Genomic DNA, 23,143 nt, shown 5'->3' on the forward strand with positions numbered 1-23,143 from the left:
CACTTAACTCTTGCTGCATACCCAAAGGCACTGTAGCCTGAACAAACCCAAACTTAGTACTCACTTTGCCTCTAGCAATTGAACACTACTGTTGTCTATTTAAGTACTGTTGTAATATTCAATTCCCCATTAGCAACTTCTAACACTTTTTGATATAGTAGAGGATATATTCAGGAAATCCTTTTAACTGTGCTCTGTTGATAATGTTTAGATAGTAATCATTAGAAAGAAACACATTACTTTTCTTTTTGAGTCAGCCGTGCCTGATATGACTCAGGCTGGTCTCAAGGGAGCATTAAGATTTGACACTCCTTTAGAGAAACCAAAAGTGAGCCACATGGCATCATCAGCCAGGGCATGCTACAGAAAGGTTGTCAGATTCTTTTTGTAAGCAACACAATGCATGCACACTTGCAGAGTGAAATGGCTTTCTATATTCTCAAATACAGAAAGGCAGGAACAGAGCGAAATCTGAACTCTAAGTACATCTTTTCCCAGCCACCAGGAGCTCAGCTGTATCTTGGCTGCACGTACAAGTTTTCCATTAGAACAAAAGCATCGAACAGCCCCTGCACAGGCATACTACTCAGGGAATGACACAGATACTTAGACAAATGAAAGTAGTTCAAAAGAGTTCAAAAGACCCTGCAAGCATGTCATGTATAAGACGGTTTCTTAGGTTTTAGTTTTATTTAGAATTAAAATTCTAACTAAATTCAGCTTTGAAGAGCTGTAGTAAGCAAAAATATTATTTTTATGTCTAGAGAAACATGTATCACAAGCAAGTAACCTCCTTCCCAGTACCACGCAAAGACACTCGAGTATAAAAGATAACTGGGTATAGAAGATTAGCAACTAAAGATAAATAAAAGTAGAACCAACTATCTAAATATATCTGTGACCTAAATCATCTTCCATTTACAGAGCTTCCCTCTTCAGGTTGAAAGAAATATAAAAATCCCCCTCCAAATTTCAAAACGGTTTTGGGAAACAGAACTGAAATACAAACCATCAGCCTGTGAGCAGAGTATCAAGCACACAGAGGCCAATGTTTTTACTTAAAGGTATCACACCACATTCAAATCTGAACATCTCCTAAAGGTTATCATGTTTTTTTACATGCCAGTTCTTTCAGGACAAAAAACATTTCTGCAGGAAAAAAAAAATAATAAAAGAGGACAGGACAAACGCCCTGCTTAAAAATCACCAAAAAAAAGGATGTAGCAGAGACCAAAATCCTCAGTTTGTTCTCATCTCACACTTCATCTGCGTGGCTAACCTTCCTGCCAGGCACAGGTCACTAATTTTGGCCATGCGTGACTTTGCTGCACAGGCAGATTTCCTCAGCACTAGGAGCACAAAATCTCATCCATCCAGCTGCTTTACCAAATACTATTGCTGGTTGATTAAATCTCCTCTTGGAGAAATGCAATAAGCATAAACTGTGCTGGGGAAGCATACCGCCACATCAGAGCCAAATGATTGTGTGCTTCTGAAAAAAAAAACCCTGAAGCTTCACTCATATGAGGTTTTATTAAACAGCATCTTTGTAAGGAGGTTTACAAGCACTGTAATTGTGCTGCAGCAATAGGTGATACTATGCAAAGACTGGCAGAATAATGGAATGAAAGGGAAGCTTTACCTCCTGCTGTCTATACACTGAGTGGCCACTTTCTTCATACTTTGGGCCATGTCTATTCCTGGTCAAGATCTGCAGGCAGACTAATATGACCACACCAGCATGACTCTGCACCTGAGCTAGCAAGCCTTGCCAAACTCAGCCGGCATCTGCACCCACCTTTTCTCCTGTAAATGACAGGAAAGACATGAATACCTTATATGTGTGTGGAGAGGCCCAGGAATACAGTAAGAGTTCAAATGCTGTAAAACATATGAGCCAATCTGAACTAAAATCAACTTCCTGCAACTTTTCAAAAGCCCGTGACACACACAAGAGCTCTTTGCTCTTCTCATCCTGGCTCTTCATCATTAACTCATGGCTGCTTTGCATGGTGGATAAGAGCTGGCTGGACTTACTTCAGATTCCATCAATCCCAATGAAAGCTCGGCCTTGGTGTTCACTACTGAGTGACAAATAGTGCTCATTTCCTATATTTATATATGCTCTTTAGAGATTAGCAATAAAACCACTTTCAAATGTTGCAAAAGTGTTACTATGAATCATCCCTAGCACTGGGAATTTCACCCAAATGAAGAATGCATGATTGGTCTCAACAGCGATTGGAAATCATATTCCTTCAGTAAAGCGTCCAATGTGCATGAGGTCAGCGCAAGTTGCTGATGAATAAAATCAAGAGAACTGGATGCCAGAAATATGACATTTAATCATTCCTCTACTGCTAACTGCCTCCGCTGTAACTTGCTTATCTGAACAAGTAGGAAGTATTCTTCACAATTTTCTAATTAGAAAACAGCACCTACGGAGTGATTTAATTGTTTTGAACTAGTTAACTCTGCCTTTGAGTACTTGGAATATGAGAAAATATGCAGCTGTCTCCTACGGAGCAGAGATGTTTAAATTACACAGCCTGGTGGGCAAGAACTTGTTGAGCAGTGCCTGAATCCCACAGCTTGTCCTTCACCTCACCAAACCTGCCTGGAAACGTACATTGTGGTTGACGTGGATACACACTGCTCTGGTTTGCTCTTGCACTGCGTCTTGCTGGCAAGCCCTTTAGGAAGACAGAGAAACCAGACAAATGGTCTGGGTGAAGGCAGCACACTCATCAGCCCTGTAAGATAAATTACTTAGAATTTACTACAATCAGTGCAATAAACATTGTCTGCTTGTAGCACGTAATTTTGCTATTAAAATCTGTGAGTGGCTGAAGGCTTGAGCCATCAGGAACTATGTCTTGAAATCAGAAACACAAGCAACTTTCTTTAAAAGTGGATTCTTAAAAAACAGAAGCAAGCCCACAAGATGATGTCAGTGCTTGGGTCTTCCTCAAACATATTTTCACAGTCCTAGCTCATAGTTTTACAGCATTACCACCAATCTCACTATTCTACTTCAAATTATCCTGTAATTTAATTTTGTTAAGGGCAGCAATTAGCATTACTACAACTAGAATATTAGAGGAAAATGTCTATTATCCTCTTTCTAATTCCTTCTGTGCTCCAGAAGGCATTCTGCAGTTCACCAGTGTCACAGTTTCCCATGCAAACTGTTTCTTTTGTTTCCTCCACCCCTCCACACAGACTGATGGATCTAAGATGGTAAAAGGCACACTAGCAATGGGGTCAGCTGGATGCGGGCTGAGCCAACACCCAAGACAAAACAATGCCTCATTTACTGCTGGAGGCAGGGAAAAAAAAACTTCTTTTCCAAAAATACTCTCCAATATCTGAACTGGAGGCAACCTCAGTATTGGTGACAGACTCAAAGGCTCAAACCAACTCATAGTTGTGTCCTTCAGGGATCCATATGTCCCTTCTGCTTGGACTGACAGAAGTACTTGATTTTCGGCCAAAGGAAGAGTCTCCAGTCTCCTTTTCGGATTAGTACCCCACAGATCATGGCAGTCACTTCCAACTCCCAACACCTCTCCATTTTCTCCTATCCCCTGACTAAAGACAGCCTGTTTCCTCAACAGGGCAAATATCCCTTCTGGTAAATGTTTTAAGACAAAACACAATTAAAGAAGCTACACTAAGCTTAAAATGGCTATATTCAAATCAGATCATGCTTCAAGCTTCCTGCTTTGGACAACTGAGGAGTAAGTTGGCTGTGCAATACATAAGCTTATTTTGAGTCTTTTCTTCACATACATAAGAAATTACATTTTAAGTTACTAATGGATCTCTAAAGTAAAGTAAGAATACGATTGCTTTCTGACGTTTTAGCCAAAATACAAGAAACAGCATTTAATATCCTAAAAAAAAAAAATTATCTCAGGAATCTTTAGGAACCAAAGGGAAGAAAACCCAGGTTAGGAAGACAAGCATCTTTTTTAATAAAATGATTTGGAAAAAGCTCCTGGAACATTTCACAGAATGGTTTGGGTTGGAAGGGACATTAAAGATTATCCAATTCCAAGTCCTCTGCCATAGGCAGGGACATCTCCCAGTAGGTCAGGCTGCTCAAGACCCTATCCAACCTGGCCTTGGACACTTCTAGGGATTTGGTGATCTTAGTGTTAGTTATAAGCACCACAATACCAAAAATAGCTTGTAAATCAGAATAAATTCAGAGGATGATTACTAAGCAGGTAAAACTAACTGAAGTGTAAAAATTAAAGGGTATAACTTGACCAATCAATGTACAGTGAGGATGAGATATTATTTAACTTTCTACAGGTTTTCATAAAAAAGACCATACAGATATAAACATCAGAAAGGGAGAAGAGGTCTCTGGGCTGGTGAAAGTATATTAGGAGGAAAAAAACAATTGTTTCTGTGACTCAATGCGAATGCAACCATCTTTCTTTTTTTTCCTACCTACTCTTCTTTAGTAAGACATTTTTATTCACTTTCAGCTAGCTGATTACTTTTAACCTACTTCCCACTGAAATAAATGTTTCAGTTGGTTAAATTATCTCTTTGCCTACTGAAGCTTTTTGGTGAGTCAATGCCAGTGCAGAGTTCAAAGTGTAACTGTGACATAATTATCAGTCAACCCACTCACATTTAATATACAATGGATGAAACGTGCAACAGGTCATGTGATCATCCCCATGGACCTTCCAGTCTTAACTTAAGGTCTTAATTTGCATAAGCTATGCTTGCAAATATACTATAAAGCATCAGGATCACCATAACAGCCCTGTTGATCTAGCTTATTGCTGAGGCCAAAACACTCTCCAGGCACTGGGCAGCACCAGGAGCACATCACCCCAGCTAATCATCACCTGAACAAATGCCAGTTCCCAAGCTCCAGGACTGCCCTGAGACACAGAATCCACTGAGGCTGGAAAAGACCTTCTAAGATCATCGAGTCCAACCATCAGTCCCACCATGCCTACTAAACCATGTCACAAAGTGCCACATCTACATGCTTTTTTTTAACACCTCCAGGGATGGTGACCCCACCATTTCCCTGGACAGCCTATTCCAATGTTTGACCACTCTTTTGATAAAGAAAGTTTTTCTAATATCCAATCTAAACTTCCCCTGGCACAACTTGAAGCCATTTCCTCTCATCCTATTACTTGTTACTTGGGAGAAGAGACCAGCATCCACTTCACTACCATCTCCTCTCAGGCAATTGTAGAGAGTGATAAGGTTCCCCCCTCAGCCTCCTCTTCTCCACAGTAAACAATCCCAGTTCCCTCAGCCACTCCCAGGCACACGAGTGAGGAAGACTGGGAGATTCCCTTCAAAGCCACCCTGCTGCTCTGAATCAACGTGCTAATGCAGATTCTTCATTACACACTTCTAGGAAAATCACGAAGCTTTAATTACTAGTCCTGAAAAGCAGAAGAAAAGCCCACCACAGAAATCACTGTAATTTCTTCTGCCAATAAAGTAACTGCTATTAAATACTATAACACTGTATAATTTTTATTTCACAATTATCAAAACAATCCAAGAACTTGATTTGCATTTACACCACACAATTATTCCAAGTTAGCAAGAATGGTACTAAGTTACATTTAGGGAGCAATTACTAATGCCTCAATCCAACAAAGCTCTAAAGTCTTAGCTGATCTTCAGGTCAATGAGCATTTGTTTTCAATTAGGCTATTCATAGACTTCACATTAAGTGTATGCATGGATAATGCAAAGCCTCCGGATTTCTATTCTCTAAACAAACCAGAAACATCACCTGCAAAAGTCACTTACTCCGAGATGCATCTACATGTTGTTTCTTTATTACTGAAACACATCTTTACAATAAAATATTTCTTACAGTTTCAAGTATTAAAGATATTAGGTGCACAATTTCCCTTTTGCTGTAATATACGACAGTCAAAGAACAGTGGTGTTGCAACAGTGGTATTGGTCATCTCAGATGACCATTACCATTACCATTGTTGCAACACCACTGGAACCACAGGCCATCGTGCTTTTTCCTCTGCATGCCTCCTGACCTGAGCTTAACGCCACACTACTTGCTGCCGGCTGCGGGCTACAAAACAGACCGATACCCAAGCAGCAGAAACAAGAATACGTTTGTAGTTAATGGTAGACTGACAGGAACAATGACAGGAAGTAATAAAAATTTCATGGAGCTAGCATGTGACATGACTGTCACTGGTCTCCCATGTGTCTAAATATGAATGGGGCGATTATTCTAGTAAAAGGACAGGTTCCAATTCATTTGATGCAGGATACCTATTTTTATGGGAGAAATCACTACTCAGAAACAATACAAAAGTTATTTGCTTCTATATGACTGTTTTAGATAACTCGCCATTGCCTTTAAAAGCCCTGGTGTTACTATAGTAGCTGAATATTCCAAGCAATACCTGCAGTTGAGTGGGGATGGAATTATTTACAAAGACAGACATTACCCCCGCAAAACCCAAACAACTTCTAATCTAAACTGTCGATATAAGATCTTTTACAAGGCATTGAAAGAAACTTGTTGATACTGAAGGAATTAAAGTGAACCGAGCGAGGAAAAGGTACCACGGTGCATTCCGTAGGTGATGGAATGAATCCACTTATCAATCCTCCCCTGCAGCGCCAGCAGCTCTAGGCACCAGGACCTTTTAAAAACCAAGCCTGCTCTGACTGACAATTCCCACCTAACTTCATCCACGGCAATGAAAGCATTCCTTTATTTACACGAGAGTAAAGGAGAGCAGCATCAGACCTCGCACGCGATTACTCGTGCCAGCATTTATTTATGACTTCAGGAGAGGAGGCAGCTGGTTGGGTTTATGCGACTTTTCTTTCCCCCCCCCCGGCTCGAGCAACCGAGAAAATGCTCCTAATAAGGCTGGTGGGAAGGAAGTGGTTTTTCAACAGCGCAACCTCTCGTGAAGGAAATAATAAAATATGGTGTTATCATCTCAAACGCAGCGGGAGCGGTGCTGGAACCGGTCACCGAGAGCACCTGGGCTGCTGGGGGAGGCTTGCGGGAGCAGCGGGGTGCAGGGAGGGATGCTCGGGACTGCCCCAAAAGCGATGCCCTGTGCCAGACCGCCCCTCGGGACCGCCCCAAAGCGATCCCTCGTGCCCGACCGCCCCTCGGGGCTCCCCTAAAGTGCTTCTGCTCCCCCAGCCGCCCCTCGGGGAGAGGCTGCAGCTCCGCTCCCCCGCGCCTGAGGCATCACCCAGCTTTTCTTTAGGGAAAGATGCGTTCCCACGCCAACAACCTCGAAGCGGAGGGAAGCCCCCACCCTCCCCCGGCTGCAGCCCCGCTTCCCCGCGGCTGGGGCATCACCCCGGTCTTCTCCGTGACAAAAATAATCCATTCCCACGCCAACTCCAGCAAAGCGCGGAACTCCCACGTGGGAAAGCGGAGGGGAGCATCCCCGGGGAGAGGCTGCCCCGCCAGCCGCCTCCCGAGCCCGCTGCTCGTCCCCGCGCGCGCACGGACGGACGGACAGACAGGCGGACGCACCCCCCAGCCCCGGCACTCACCGCGTAGCGCAGCGCCGGCTTCTCGCCGAACACCGAGTCCCCCATCGGAGCGGGCGCTCCCTCCGCGCTGCGCGGTGGCTGCTCGGCTCTAGCCCTGCGGCAGCGCGGGGCTCCCGCCCGGCAGCCTCCCAAGCCCCGTCCCCCGCCGCCTCTCCTCCTCGTTAACTTCTTGCCTTCACCCCGCCCCCGAGATGTCCCCACCCCGCCGGCGGTTCCCGTCCTCCCACCCAGCCCCGGGGACTCCCCCCCCGCCGGCGGCGGGGACGGTCGGCGCGCCCGCCTCCCCCCGCGCGGCTCAGCCCGGCCGCACCTGCGGACCGGCCCATTCTGCGCGGGAAGGGGGGGAGGAGAGGGGGTCAGCGCCCCCGCTCCACCGTCCCGCGCGATCCCCGACGCCCGCTCGGAGCCCATCGCGGAGCGCCCCGGGCAGGCGCTGAGCGGAGCTGCTCCAGAGGTTCCGTCCCTCATTCGCGGGGCGAAGCACCCCACTCGCCCGTGCCCACCCCAAGCAGCACCTGGAGCCTGGCCCCGGTCCTGCAAGCGAGGACCTAAACGAAAGAGGAACAAATAGAATCATAGAATGGTTTGGGTTGGAAGGGACCTTAAAGAACATCCAGTTCCAACCCCGCTGCCATGGGCAGGGACACCTCCCACCAGACCAGGCTGCCCAAGGCCCCATCCAACCTGGCCTTGAACACCTCCAGGGACGGGGCAGCCACAGCTTCCCTGGGCAGTCTGTGCCAGTGCCTCACCACCCTAATGGTGAAGAAATTCCTCTTGTGTCTAGTCTAAATCTGCCCCTCTCCAGTTTATACCCATTCCCCCTCATCCTGTCCCCACAAGCCTTTGTGAACAGTCCCTCTCCAGCTTTCCTGTAGCCCCTTCAGGTACTGGCAGGTCGCTATAAGGTCTCCTCCGAACCTTCTCCAGGTTGAACAAATAAAACTAACTTTCTCATACATATTTTTATAAAACGTGATTTAGAAGGACTGACTCACAATTCTTGAACATGCAGGCTTTGAAAAATGAAATGTTCTTTCATGGCCTATTTGTTGTTTTGCGAATGTGCATTTACACAAACTCTAGAAGATGAAACATTCTGAAGGAAAAAAATGCATTTTGCTGTATTATAATTAGTAGACACTTCTGTGTGACTTGCCTGGGATGACCGTGGCTTTTCCATCAACTGAACTGTTTAAAAATACATAAACCTTACTCTCTTAGGCATGACCTCAGCAGAGTGAGGCTAAGGACAGGCGAGATGATTTCCTGAGTCCTCTTCCATCTCTTTAATAATTTTTCAATGCTTTGCACAAGTCTTTGTTAGCACAGTAACTCCCCCAGTTACTCTTAGTTGCTCTCTGAGGAAAGGGCCTTATTCTAGCACTGCACGGCGTATATGAAATTAATGAGTTTTACTGTTTCTGACCTACAATCTAAGCAAATGTGTCACAAGCGCATTGCATTATCTATAAACAAAGGCAACATAGTTCTTCTGCAGAAAAACAAAAGATTTTTTTTTTAAACAAAGTAAAATAACACAAAATACATGCTGGAAAGAAATCAGTTGAGCTAAAGTTTTCATGTGCTCTGATGACGTTGTACTGTACCCAACAAGCTTAGAGTTATGGATCTTCCATGGATCCTAATTCCTATTGCAGAGGAAATCATCTTTAAGAGCTCCCATGGACAGGGAGATAATTTTTAGTTAATTCAGCATGAACAAAGAACACAGTATCTGCATTTACCCATAAAGCAGTACCCAACAGAAAGACATTTTCCACATCAAACATTTCAAACCATCAGGATCTCCAAGCAGGCAGGCAAAACCAAATAAAAGGTTTTTTTAAAAAAAATACGACTGCCTCATTTTCCCTTCTTCAGTTCTGCTTTTTATGTATCTCAAGGAGATGGTTTTAATCTGAGAATTTTGTTTATGCTCTGACTCCAAACGCTGTTTTTCCTCTGCTCTGCAGGTATGGTATTTGACTGCAGAAAGTGACAGAATGCAGGCAAACAAGATTGGGGAAAGCCATATAGTATTTCTACCCTCGAGCTCTATAGCATTACCACCTTCTTTTTTGCGGTCTCTTTTGAAAATAGTCAATGCAAAAGGAAATGCTAAACATCAGGATTAAAACATGGGGAGGAGCATGTTTCAATAAACACTCCAAAGTGAAAAGAATAGTATGGAGGAAACCAGAAACCTCCAACTGGAAGGTAGAGAAGAAAACTATTAACAAAGTGAGAAATGTGAAACTTGGAGGAAATGGAGTAGTTCAAGAAAAGGGAGAAAATCATAAAGCCAGGAAGGTGAGGAATGCCCAAGAGGGAGAAGCCAGAGAGATGAAGGACTAAAGGTGAGGTTTTGCAGGTTGAACTCATCTGACCTAGCAATTTATTGCTACTGGAAAGGAGAATCCTGCACCCATAACCCTCTTCATCCCATGTTCCCAGTCGCACACTGCCACTACTTTCTTTCCCTCTTGCTTGTCACAAACCACAGCAAACGGAGCACAGAGTTTTCTTCCCATTTAGCAGGCTGAATCAGCTCTCTGAGGGAGGAGACAAGTGACAGAGACAGCACAAAGGACTGCGGGATGTTGTCTAGTCAGGAGCAGAATACCAAGAAGAGCGTGCCTGGAAATGCCCTTGCAATAGTGGCAGGTTCTTACATTGACGCAGCTAAAATTGACAATAAAGAGTATGCAAGCAGAGAAAGTAGTAGAACTTTTTTACGATTACAAGGAAGGAGCAACAAAAACTTAACAGGGGGTGGGGTGTCAGTGTCAACCTGTCAACCTAGAAAAATGCAAGTTTACTAGATGTGGGCTTTTTCTGTCCACAGTAAAAAAAAACACGGAAAAAATGTCTTTAAAGTATTTTCATTTATAAAATCTCAAATGCTCTGGTAAGTTGCAGCTATCAGAAATTTAATAGTACAGTTCAAGATTTCTGTATACCTAGTAACAAAATTTAAAATTAGTTGCTAATTACAGAGAGTTCTTTCAAAGACCTTAAACAAAAGCTTTCTGGATTTTGAGACCACATTATTGTGGCTGTGACTAGAAGGCTCACTTATGCTGTATTTATGGTGTCCAATGAGTCTATCAGACTTCAAATTGCACAGGATTTCGAACACACCCCTGGTCTGCAATGAACAGTAACGAACTGAGCTGTACTACGCAGTTGCTTGCAATCATCCATCCCTTTTCTAAGCCACTTAGCAACTGAGATTAACATACGGATCTTTGACAGCAGTTCCGACTACCTTTTCCCCTTTCACATTCCTTCCTTATTCATATTCCTTTATGAGTCCTTCCAAATTACCTTCCTTCTTTATTTACCTGATAATGGGTACCCAAGGAATACATGCAGCTCACTTGTAAACCTTTCAGGTGAGCTTCTCTTAAAATGTAATAAAGAGCATATTTACTCCAAGTCTACTTAATAAAGAAAAAAGCCTCAATATAAACTGGAAAATTTACAATAATTAATTTTAAATAATTTCTATTATACAAAGTACTGCTTCCTTGCCTTTTTTTTTTTTTAATGCTTTCTATGATTCCCATTGTGGTTGTTCCTCTCACTGTTTTAAGAGGCTGTAATGTATGCTTTACACCTGCAAATGTAGATTCAAGTAAAACCTTCACTCCTCTCTTCTATTTAATATTTGTTGTTGACAACAGTAAAGAAGAATGAACATTACAGCTAAAATTTAGTTGCTTCCAACAGAACATCTGGGAAGTAAGTGGGCAATTGAATTTTACTTTGCTGATCATTAATGAAGCCAGGTTTTGTTTTTCCAGTATTGCTCTGTGAACTGAGTGCTTTCTCAACAGTAATTGCTCTTAAACAAAGGAAACTAGCTATACACTTGCAGACAGCACACAATTATGAAATTGGGGAGAAATAGCTTCTCTACTTGTCTGCCACAACTCCTGGAACTAGTGACTCAAGCTGTCTGATGTCACATCAGATGAGGTAGGAAAAAATTTCCAAATCCATCCTGTTAGGGGAGGAAAGCTAACTTGGTCCTTATGGCAGTAATGGATTTGTCTCACCTTAAATGTAAACACCTACCATCTCCATCTCGGCTTATCACCCTAGGCTCCCTTAGTTCATAGGAAGAAACAAACACATCTGGTGGATGATTTATGTTGTTCTCAGTCGACATCTAAAACAGGTGACATAAATTGAAGTGCCTACTTCACTCCAGTGGGAGTCCATAACAGTTAGTTCAGATGTCTGCCCTTCAGGCATCTGCAGTTAAGTGAAGGGAAGCCCACCTGGGAGCCGAACTATGAGATCAGCCTTTAAACCTCACTTCAACTTTCAGAAAAGTCCTTAATATTCTCAGTGTCTTGATTCTTTTTATTCCAGAAAGCAAGGGCTACAGTACTTATTGGGTGAAAAAAACCAGTCAAAATCTTCAGGTGAAAAAGCTTGAAGCAAACATGAAGGTCTTGTTTTGTTTGACCTTTCTAATAGCGCATGAATGCAGCTTCCACATTGAGCTAACTCCAAATCTGGAAAAGACTTGCCTCTGTGGCTGCTGAACTAGGGCCAAGAGTGATACTGGCAGCACACTCCTTCCTCAGGGAATTAGCACTTTTCTTATTCTGGCCAAATGTTCATTTGGTCATTGCAAGGTACAGTTTAAGTCTATTTCCCAAAAAGAAGAGAAAGAGAAGGTAGGTAAATCAAATGGGTAAATCAAATTCATAAAGCTCTATAAACAAAAACTAGAAACTAGAATTTAGGCATAATACACTGCAAAAATCCTTTTTTTTTTTTTTTTGAGGCCTAACTTCTTTTTTCTTTTTTTAAAGTATTTATTTGCTAGCTTTCCTTAGTTCTGTTTGTAGCAGAACTAAGGGAAATAGTACTTCACATCCATGAAGAGTGAAGTGCCATCTCACTCATGAAGATGCTTTTTCACAACAGTGTCATAAATCTTCTTAGACAAAAGAAATCCTATCTAGAAAGAACTTGATCTCTGTCATTTCCTAGATGCCTGAAATCCCTTTATAAAAGATCTAATGCCCTAGAAGAGCATGACACCATTACAGCTCTCAAGGAGCACTGTTGCCTGAGTGTTTTTCATACTACAGGAGAAGGTACAAAGCAGCCTATGTTCCCCAGACACAAACACCCACCTTGTGTTTGCACCATGTGGTGCAAAGTGAAGGGGTACCTTGTGCACACCCATGTAACCCTTCGGCACAGTCCACCTTTGTGAAGCCCAAAAGGGCAAACGGCACTAACTACTAACTCAGACCTATAAACTACACTACACGGAGAGGCAGGAGGATCAATATTTCTCAGGCATGGCAGCAGTAAGCATCTAAAGGAAGACCTTCCCCTCCACTCTTCCCTATGCCTGTGGTTAGCCAAAGCTGTCGGAGCTCCTGCTCCTGCTGCCTGATCGGCATCTCTTGGGAAGGAGCAGCAGCGACGTCAAAGTAGCCTTAGGGGAAGGTGTAACTCTAAACAATGTGCCCTGGGACCAAAACCAGCTCGTCTGGTAAGCACTATTATAAGAAAAGGACAACTCGCAGACATATCAAAAGAAAAGCTTTTCCCTAATTAAAGTGTGTTAAGAGTATGTCACCACTAGTGTGACACCAGAATTTCACTCAGCTGTTTAATGCTAGTTACCACATTCATAATTTTTTCATCCACTAAATCACTAACACTGTTTAATTTATAGGCCACTGTATATATACTTTATAAGTTATATGTTAGTGATGTTCTGTATGTTATTGCTGCACATTGCTGCACTATCAGCTATCAGTAGTTTGGCAAAGAAATTTAATCTAAAAGACTCATATTTTAGGTGAAGGTTCAATTACTTCATATTCCTTATGTTTGCGCATTGGTCTCTAGCATCAGTGAAAATTCTCTAGAATACCTATAAAACTCCGAATTACTAACTTGGAAATAAAAAAAATGATCTATCATGTAGCATAAGATAAGTTTTCAGCAAAAATTAGTATTTACTCTGTGGGTCACTAGAATCCACTTGGATTTTAAATCTGCAGAAGAAGCTAACAGTTATCCTGCCATCTTTTTCTCTCCTCAAAGGCTACAATTTCAACAAATGGGACCCCTCACTCCTTCATATGAAGACAAAACAACAGAGTATGTTTTAGGCTTATTATTTTTTTACATTTGGTTTTCCTTTCTGATGGAACAAACTAAAAAGACAGACAGGAATAAGGTGGAAATGAATAAAGGAGGGGAAAGAAACGAACAAAAAAGAAATGGAAGCAAACAACTTCCAGGTTTAGAGTTTCAAAACAGCTCAAGAGGCTTACGCATACAAGCCAAAAATCTCAGTAAAGTCTCATCTCTGTAAATGACACACATCTGGGAAAACAACAATTCGCTGTAAGATTTTTCTAGTTCCTAAAAGTGGGTATATCTCCATGTATTTGCTTCCTTGTTTATCTCCTTGCAACTCATGTTCACTGTAAATTGCATTACTGGGCTAAGCTCTCACTAGCAATTATCCTTCTCCCTAAAATGTCTTCCGAGAACTGGAGAAAGAGAAAAGCACAATTTTCTTTCATTACATATGACTTTTACAGAAATTGCAGCTTTATAAAAAAAAATGTTTAAAAAAATCCACTAACTTGAAACAAATCTGCTACAGATACACGATTCTTTCGCTAGAAGGAGGAAAACTTATCAACAAAGGATAGAGGCATGGGCTACCATCTAAACTTACCATCTGTGTATTGACAAGAATTTAGGAGGGGAAAGGGCTCTTTCACAAATCTAAAATTCATTCAAAATTGTTTTGTGGATAGTATAAGATTGTTAAAATCCATTTAGTGTGCAGACTAATAACTACACAATAAAACCTCCCAAGAAGTACCATGACTACTGTACATTTTGATTTAATGTTGTAAGTCATAAACCAGTTTGGTAGTGTAAGTAATTATTTCAAGACTGGAACAAGACCAAGCCTCTTGTGACCAACAATAATAATATTCATAATGTTAACAAGCCTCTTCAAATGAAGTCATTGTTTAATATGTTTCAGGATACATGTGGAGTGCTTACAAACATCATGTTTTTGCAGTTGTCAATAATTTTGGGATCATGTAAGCAGAAGGACCTTGTATTCTTCTGTTCTGGATTTCAACTGTAAATTAAGAGTCAGGGTATTATTATTCTTAGTGTTCACTGGAGTTGGTTGAAAAGCTAGTGTTCCAGTTGAGAAGGAACTTTTCTCATCTGATTGAGTCTAAAGCCAACATTTTAAAACTGTAAATTCTTACACTTTTTTTTGAGTCAGAGAAAGACAAATCATAAAGTAGTCTACTTGGTTAACAATAAGCCTGACAAAAATTCCCCTTTTCTCTGAGCCCCAGGAAACGGACTCGTGCAAAATGCCCTTGCAGTACATCTCAGCTCCAGGACAGGGAGCCTGGGAAGCCAGAAAGCCAGTCTGGAAGTTACTATGGAATTAGGATTTGCCACAGTCCTGAGGTCTTGGCAGTGCCAAGCTGCAAGGCTGTGCCATGTCTGGTGGTGCCAAGCCCTGGCAGGCAGCCTGGGAGCCCACTGCAGTTATGCCCAACAGACCACATTAGAAATGGGAACCCAGAATTCTCAGAACCACTGAATCTTAGTTTGGATCACTGTGTGGACTTTACCAAAGGTATACACTCTGAGACAGTCCCAGGCCAGCCCAGGAGGATTTTCTCATAGTTGTAAACTCAGAGTCTCAGTGCAGCTTGTTTGTAACCCAGGGATAGTTTTCCTGGATTGATTAGAAGTGCATTCAAGAAGTTGCAAATGAAATATTCAAAGGCTAGCAAATTGGCTTTTTCCAGTGCAGCAAATTTCTACTCATTACTGTGATTTATGGCTTTTGAAAAAATTCTTCTTTTGTAGTTATAAAATGAAATCACATCCAATAACCTCACACACTGAGTTCCTTATGAGGTATTTTAATCATGTATATGTGTCTGTCCACTGAGTTAACAATGAATATTTTTACAGAGTGCTCTAGTAATTTACATTCACAGTGTGTTTTTGCTCTGAAGAACAGGTATGGTTACAATTTCAGTGTATGGTAACAATTTCACTGTATGAAGTTCTGAGGGATTCAAGCAGTAATGAGTTTTATTCAAGCATCATTTTTCCCTGGCTAGAACTCCATCGTTGCTTTCACCTTGAGGCTGCAAAAGCATCAAAGTATAATTGTTTTCTCATACGAAACTTCAATCACCTAATGATTCAGGCATAAAAGTTCCCCTGACCTGTCATGACAAGTGAGAAAAAATATAAGGGTTCTGACTTCAGCACCCAAAGGGAAGACAGAGAAATACAGAATCTTAAACTCTCTGGAGGACCCTTACCCTAAGCCTGAAAACACTGTAGAGTAGGTAGGGGATAAAAACTCTCAACAACAGCCATGTCCAAATGTTTCAGGTGGGATACATCTTCAGATTCAAACAGCTGCCTCTCAGTATCTATGCATGTGTTAGGCGTCTTGGTCCTCACCATAGTCACTGAAGATCTACTATATACAGACAATAGAGTCAAAAGAGTTTGGCACATCAGTCTAAAGCAGATACCATGTCTGATCTGCTGAATAAATATCCAGACCCAGCTGAGTACATCGAGTGCCCCTCTATAGAAGCTGTCGTTGCAGACACTTCCATGTACAGAGCCCTACAAGAAGCTGTACTATCCAAAGAAAAGAATGACTATGTTAAATACATTTTGTCCAGCTGGCTGGATGGTCTCTTTCAATAGTCATGTGTTCCCAAAATATAGTCAGGTTGGAGCTTGGTGAAGGGATTTACAAGAAAGCCTGTCTTTATATCCAGGCAAAATGGATTACAATCTTACCCAAGAGGATTCACGGACTAACTCAGTACTGAGCAGTGCACATTGCTGAAAATACAGCCCAGTAAACATAGAGCAAGAGGTGTATTTATTGCACTTTTGTTTTCCCCTGCAGCAGTCGTGACGACAGTGGCACCAGACTGCTGTGCTATAAAGATGGCATCTCACTCTCACAAATTAGCCCTCATCCCAAAAGAGAACTTCAGTGAAGGGTTATGTTAGTGCTCACAACTGCTTCCAAGTTGCATTCAGTGAAAGGCTAAATCATCCAGTGCTTGGGCGTCTGATGCTCCCTGTTACCTGGAAACTGGAGCCCTGAGTGCAAGCACCGTTGAGAAAGTGATTTTAAAAAAACAACAGGGACATGAAAGCACAATTCATACAAGACATGCACCATCGTCCAAGCAGTTTCTCTGCTTGCAGAGCTGTATTGTTTTAAGCTGCAAGATCCCTTAGTGATGTAAATATATTGAATCCCTTGCAGCTGGGATGCACTTATTCCAGTATATCTTGAACTGGGGCTATTCCCTTTGTGGTGTAGGAGGACAGTGAAAGCAGGGCACAGCCCAAAGCCTCCCAGATCCAGGGATCCAGAGCTGGTATAGCTGCAGTGCTGAGCAATGACACTTATGCTAATCTAGGAGTGGAAGATCCCCCTGGGCAAAATAGCTTAGGAAAGGCTGGGTTGTATAAAAATGCTGGCCTATTCTCTGGCAATGGTTTTGGAAAAAGGTAAGCCATGAATTGAAAGCTACAGCTATTCCTGAAGAATCTGCCATGAGCTTGCTCTCCTTCTGCAACAAGGACGCCCAGTTCCTTTGTAGTTAAATTCTTCTCAAGTGACTTGTAGTGCTTTAACTGTTCTATTAAGACTCACAAAAATGTATGTACAGAAAAGGCCTTGGAAAGATTCACCACTAGCTTGGTAATACTGATGATTTCAATGAAGACAGCATAGAAGAAAAGTGGAAATAATGCAGCAGTGAAGCAAAGACATGCACGCTCCCGCCTCCCCCTTTTTTGTCCTTCTCCCTTGATTGAAAAGTTGAGGGGAAATCTTGGAAGTGGTCCTGTATGCAATTTGTGCTCCTAAGCAGAGCCAGAATGCTGCGAGCCAAGTGCCGTGCTAAAATCTCCAAACTTTTACTGTTTATACTGAAGCTTATATTCACTGACTGCAGGAGTTTGAGTCCACTTCTCTCCACACAACAGCTGGGAGGTATCAAAGCCCTTGTGAACTATCCACCCATTCACCTCCAATTAGACCAAGTGTCCACAAGATGCCGAGAACACCAGAGTGTTAAGGCAAAGGAATTCATCTGCACAGGACAAAGAATTTAAACTGTTTACAACTTTCAGCTCTCTAATGTTTATTACTCCTCTCCTCTATAAAGTCTGCCCTCATTTGCGGTACCTTGTAGTGACAGAGTTAATGAAAACCCAAGCCGCATTCCAAGGATAGCAATACAGAATGAGAGCGACCTCAGCATTGTTTTGTTAAGATCTCAAATTGCCAATAGGGCAAAATGAAGTAATGCACTCTGTCAACATGTAGTATGCTCTATAAATGGGATCGCCTGTTCATCTGTTAGTAAAACATGGAGAAAAGCACTACTTGATCAGCCTTAGGGAAGCTGACTGCTTGTTTTAACTTTTTCGTCAAGATTTATTTGACACAGAAAACTGCTAAATGTCTCCAGTGAGTAAAAAAGACAAAAAGATATCAAACGATAATTGAATATATTTACAAATAGCCCTCACTTTATATGTCTGGCCTTGAGTTAGCATTTCTTTATCAGCAGAATTAAAACAAAAGTTAGCTAAAGCACTAAATGCTGAAAATTTATTTCCATTACATTCAGTATTAATTTATAAAACTGTTTTATCTTTTTACAAACAAAAGATTACTTTATTAGTTAACTTAGAAACCTCAGATAGGTTTCATAAATTAATAGACAGCTTCCAGATTGAATTTTGCTGATCCAAGCTTCTTAGTCAGAGTTTATGGAGCCGGACTTGTCATATGAGCTATTTCTATAAGCCTCAGGTAAATATACACAGGGTCCGTGTTGTTAGAGAAAGTGGTTTTTTCTCTTCTAAAAAATTTAAGTTAATCTCAAGCAAAAACAGAAGTTCATTCAGTACATTTTGTATTTGTTATTTTTGATCCATTTTGGGAAGCATTTTCCTTCCACAGATCTACACTGCCCCTGCTTCTCTCCAGCTCACTTTAACTCTTTTATTTCTTTTACCACACTGCTTCACAGTCTGCTGCTTTGGTCTCTGAGATAGAAACAGCTGAATGGCACAGCTGGAGAAAAGGAAGCAGGGTTTTCAGGTATTTCCTTCTCCTGCTTCCCAACAAGCAGCTCTCATGCCTTCCCTTTCTCATATGCCTACTTTAAGTCATCTCATAGAAAGTTGGATCTGTGTTGCAAAATACAAGTGTACGTTTTCACTCATGTAGCTCATATCCTGATGGGAATGCAATTACAGGGATCAAATGGATATGTGTTATTTCCTTTTCCATTCAAAACTCCTATGGCCATCTTTAATAGCTTTATAATAATATCACCCTGTCTGTAATAACAGGGCTCCACAATTTTCAGTATACATAAAGGTGTAATTTGTAAACTTGAGTTAAGTAAGATCCCTTATTTAAGTTCTCAGTTTAATGATGATGTTACAATGAAATGTCACATAAAAGCTTATCCATAAAACTCAGACTGCAATACTCTAAGACATATATGAAAGTCTGGAATCAAAGATGCTGTAGTTTCCCCTATAGGTATAAGTGTGCCCAGCAGCGAGATGAGAAAATGTCCCTCCCCCCTCAGTTTCATCTATAACATCTTTTCATCTACCACTTGTACTAATCTGAAATTTGCAAAGCAAGTAAGCTTTTTTCCACTAAATTATGATATAATATACTCACTATAGTTTGTTACTAAATTTGCTAAATCCTCCTATGCCAGAGGAATGTGAGAAAAGATCATGTTGGCAAATAAAGAATGAAGAAATTGATATGGCAATACAACAGGGATGGCCCTACTTCTTAATTATCAGCCTGAAACTGACACCTTCATGTGACCAAAAGCCTTCATGTGACCAATGCCCTCAACTTGAGGGCCTTTTGGAGCAGGCTGCAATGCGTGTTGGAGCAGCTCTCAGAGATGAAGACACAATGGCCAGGAACTCCTATTGCTCCTCTCTGGGACAGCACTAAATTGCACACACAGCTGGGGACCCAGTCAACCCAGCCATGTTGCTTGAGCAACCCTTGTTGGCTTAGCCCTACTCACAGCCAAGGATGTGCATCAGTCCCTGTGCCAGAACAACTTTGCTGCTAGCCTTATGATGAAATTATGGCACTCGAACTGTCCCATGAGGATTGGAGGGGTTGGATACAAGCCCGCAAGAGACTCCAAAGAAAAGCAGAGCAATGTCCACATGGGGAGAGACCCAGGCATAGTGTCTGAGATGGAAAATATAGGCTTTTCACTTTTTGTTAGTACTTCTGAGAAGGCAGGCAGTACTATTTTGCTGCTGATGGTGCCCAGATCAGGTGTTGTTCTACAAATAAACACTACAACAACACAAACAAAACAGCAAAGTCATGGCTCAAAACTGCCCATGACAGGTTCCTCCACTCCCTCACGCTCCCAGCTGTACCAGCACAAGCCGTTCTCTTGTGATCCTGGGTGAATCATCACTGTCCTAACAGAAATTACTGATCCCATGGGTCCACAAAGAGAAAAACTTTTATGCGGTTCCTTATTTCATTTTAAGCAAAAGCATCTTGGCAAGCTACAATAGTTCACAGTGGTAGTCAAAGAAGATTTGTCTAATTTCTTGCTGGAGAAATAAGCAGCCAGCTTTCATACGTCCTGGTCTGTTGGTACCTCTGAGACCTACCAGGACAGTACAGTGATGAAGAGATCGTTGCAGTGACCTGTTCCATCAGCCTAAGAGATGCAGAGGACTACGGTAGGAGAGTCGCCTTCTTTACAATCAAAAGATCGGACCTTAATCACCACAGAGGACGACGCCTGTAGATGTCTCTATCCCATCTGAATTATTCTGATAAAAGGAATGATTTTAGACTGCTGTAGTTACCCTGATGAATTGTGAATGAATGCTCTCAGTATTGCAATACTTTAATTCAAAATCACTGTGAAACATCCAAAACGCAGCACAAATCTCTCTCTTACCCTATTTAATCACAGGCTGCTGATAATGGCTGTGATTCAAGGTAGCAGCTAACTACTCACATAGCTTTCAGTATGTTTGTAGTCCAAAGACTGTCCGTACTTTTAAAGCTTTGTATGTGATTAAATGTTTGTCTAAATCTAACTTGATTTTTTTTCCTGTGATTCTTTACAAAGCCTTAGGGGAGTGTGGTGTATCCTGCTGTGACCCCTGGAAATTATAACTATGGGATTCTTCCTGCTTTCTTGTGGAAAACTGCTCCTGAACCTAAGGCAGAGAAAGCAATGCACCTTTGGGTGCTGTATCTTCTGTATCAAATTTGTATCTGCAACCTCCAGGATGATCTCAGGTCCAGCTAAGGGTCTCAGATCGAGAAGCCATCTCTCAGACATAGCATTTCAACAGAAAGCCGTGGCAGAACTTCACACAGAAGGGCCCTCCATATTGCTCCCTCCATCCCTCTGTTGTGACCTTTTATCATTTCCTCTGGATTCACCTCTGAAATACCATCCAATAAGCCGAGTGTTTCACTTTGCACAGTGAGTGTATAATCTCCCCCACAGGTGCAGCATAACAAATGCTGCAGGAGATACTAGAGCATGAAGCATGGTGCCTGCTTGATGGAGGCTAAGAAGAATGTGTCAGTTCTGCTGCCTGAGATCTGTCATGACACACTGATCTATACTCTACTATTTTTGGTGGAAATCCAACCAAAACAAATGCCAGGGGACTCTCAGCACAAGGGAGGAGAGCTCTGCAGCAAACAAACAACTGGAGTCACTGATGTCCCTCAGCCTCGACTGCAGCTGGACCATAGCATTCTTCTGGAGCCCATGCATTACTCTGAGACTTTTCTGTTTATTTTCTCAACAAAGCTTTGCAGACTTTTTACGTGGTGGAAGGGAGACTCAGATGTTCTCCTCCCTCAGTTTTACAAAAAACAGACTGAATTCGGTAAATAGATAGAAGTAATAAATCTCTTAAAGGACCTGCCAGTCCTTTAAGGTCTAAGCTTCGTGGCTTTTTTGGCTTACTCAGTATCTTTTCATGTTTTAACCGTCACATTTATTTTCAGTTGAATATTATTAAATGAATAATATCATTATGGCAAAATTGGTACTATTGTAATTAAATGATATGAGATATCTACAAAGGAAAAGAAATTAGGTGAATCAATGTTCTTTTGATTTAAATTCAGAAGCTAAATCCAAATACCTAAGTGAACTTTCAAATGTCTGTCTTTTTGTCTTACTTCTTCCCTACAGCACTGGAACCTAAAGGCACTGCCAATATGTGGATAAGCAGTATGCATTATACAAAGCAGTAGTACATCAATGCCTCATGTTGGAATGGAAAATCTTGAATTAAGATTTGAAAACCAATAATAGAGAGGAGGAAAACTTGTAGCTACCATTTGTAGCATATTTGGTGGGACTTTTGTTCCAAGTGAGGTCTGAGAAACAGATTGGAGGACTACATTTAGGAAACACCTCCTACCCTCACCTGCCAAGTGCTCGGGCTTTGTTGCAGAAGTCTCTGCTTCCTCTCTCAGAGAGTCTCGCTCATTTACCACTGCTCTGACATACAAGATCCACGCACATTTTGGCTGCTGCCATTTATGAGCATAGACTAGGAAGGAAACCTAATTGTTTGCTAATTTTATAATTGACAACTAAATTTACATCATTCAGACTCATTCTCCAGAAGCAAAAGGGCATTTCCTTGATCCATCACACTGCAGAGTGTGCAAGTCAGATAATCATGCAGTCTGCGGAAGACATGGACATGAACTCAAGCCTGCCTGTTTCTCTTTAAAGCTATTTTTGCTCTGCCTAAACCCTAAGGATTCAGAAAAGCTGTACAGCACACACTACAGTTTCACTCCTTGTTTTCCACTGACACATTTTCCTCCACACTTCCCAGAAGCCCATTGCAGCAAGGCAAAGGGAAGGCAGAAAACTGCAGAAGTTTCTCTTTTCCACAGGGAGAATAGTTTCAAACTACCATAAGGGATGGAGACTGTTCTCCCTCCACACTCTTTGGAGTGGGAAGAAAGAAAGGTAGTTCCCGGAGGAGAAGGGATCCATCCCACATGAACAGGGGCTCCTGGTTGTTGTCTTCCCTCTTGCTGCCACGGCTTGGGAGGCTTTAACATAACTGTTTGGCCCCAGTCATGCCCACAGCAGGGGACAATGAAAACTCAGATGGTGAGGTGTTCTGCCCTGTCAGATGCCAGATTTCCTGACAGACCTGTACGATTGTGATCTCTGCCGCGCCAAGGCTTCACACCATCAGACAGATACATCTTGCTCACCCAAGCAAAGCAAGAAAGGGAGATGGCAGGAGAAAGCTTTACCTTCACATAAAATTTTGCTTCTGTTCCTGCCCCTAGTATAAATTATCAGAAAATCTCACGATTTCTTTGGTCGTTTTTTTAATTTAAAGGAATCTCCTGACAGAAAGTTATTTTGGGGGCAAGGCAAGCACTTTTCGAGACAATACTGTATTTCAA

At 41.9% G+C, this 23,143-nt stretch overlaps 1 protein-coding gene across 3 annotated transcripts in view; it reads right to left on the reverse strand.

Moving 5' to 3' along the window:
• The window catches only part of ARHGAP6 (Rho GTPase activating protein 6), a 327,693-nt gene that overhangs the window by 159,162 nt on the left and 145,388 nt on the right, over nt 1-23,143 (reverse strand). The window contains exon 1 of one of the 3 annotated variants that reach the window (XM_054050951.1): nt 7,555-7,720. The exons of the other annotated variants lie outside the window; for them this stretch is intronic. Within the exon in view, the coding sequence (XP_053906926.1) occupies nt 7,555-7,599 (45 nt within the window). The 5' untranslated portion in view covers nt 7,600-7,720. Of the gene's footprint in view, nt 1-7,554; nt 7,721-23,143 lie in introns of those variants that run through there. 3 annotated transcript variants of the gene reach the window in all.

The sequence above is a fragment of the Cuculus canorus genome, chromosome 1 (genome assembly GCF_017976375.1).
Source record: "Cuculus canorus isolate bCucCan1 chromosome 1, bCucCan1.pri, whole genome shotgun sequence".
NCBI classification, from domain to species: domain Eukaryota; kingdom Metazoa; phylum Chordata; class Aves; order Cuculiformes; family Cuculidae; genus Cuculus; species Cuculus canorus.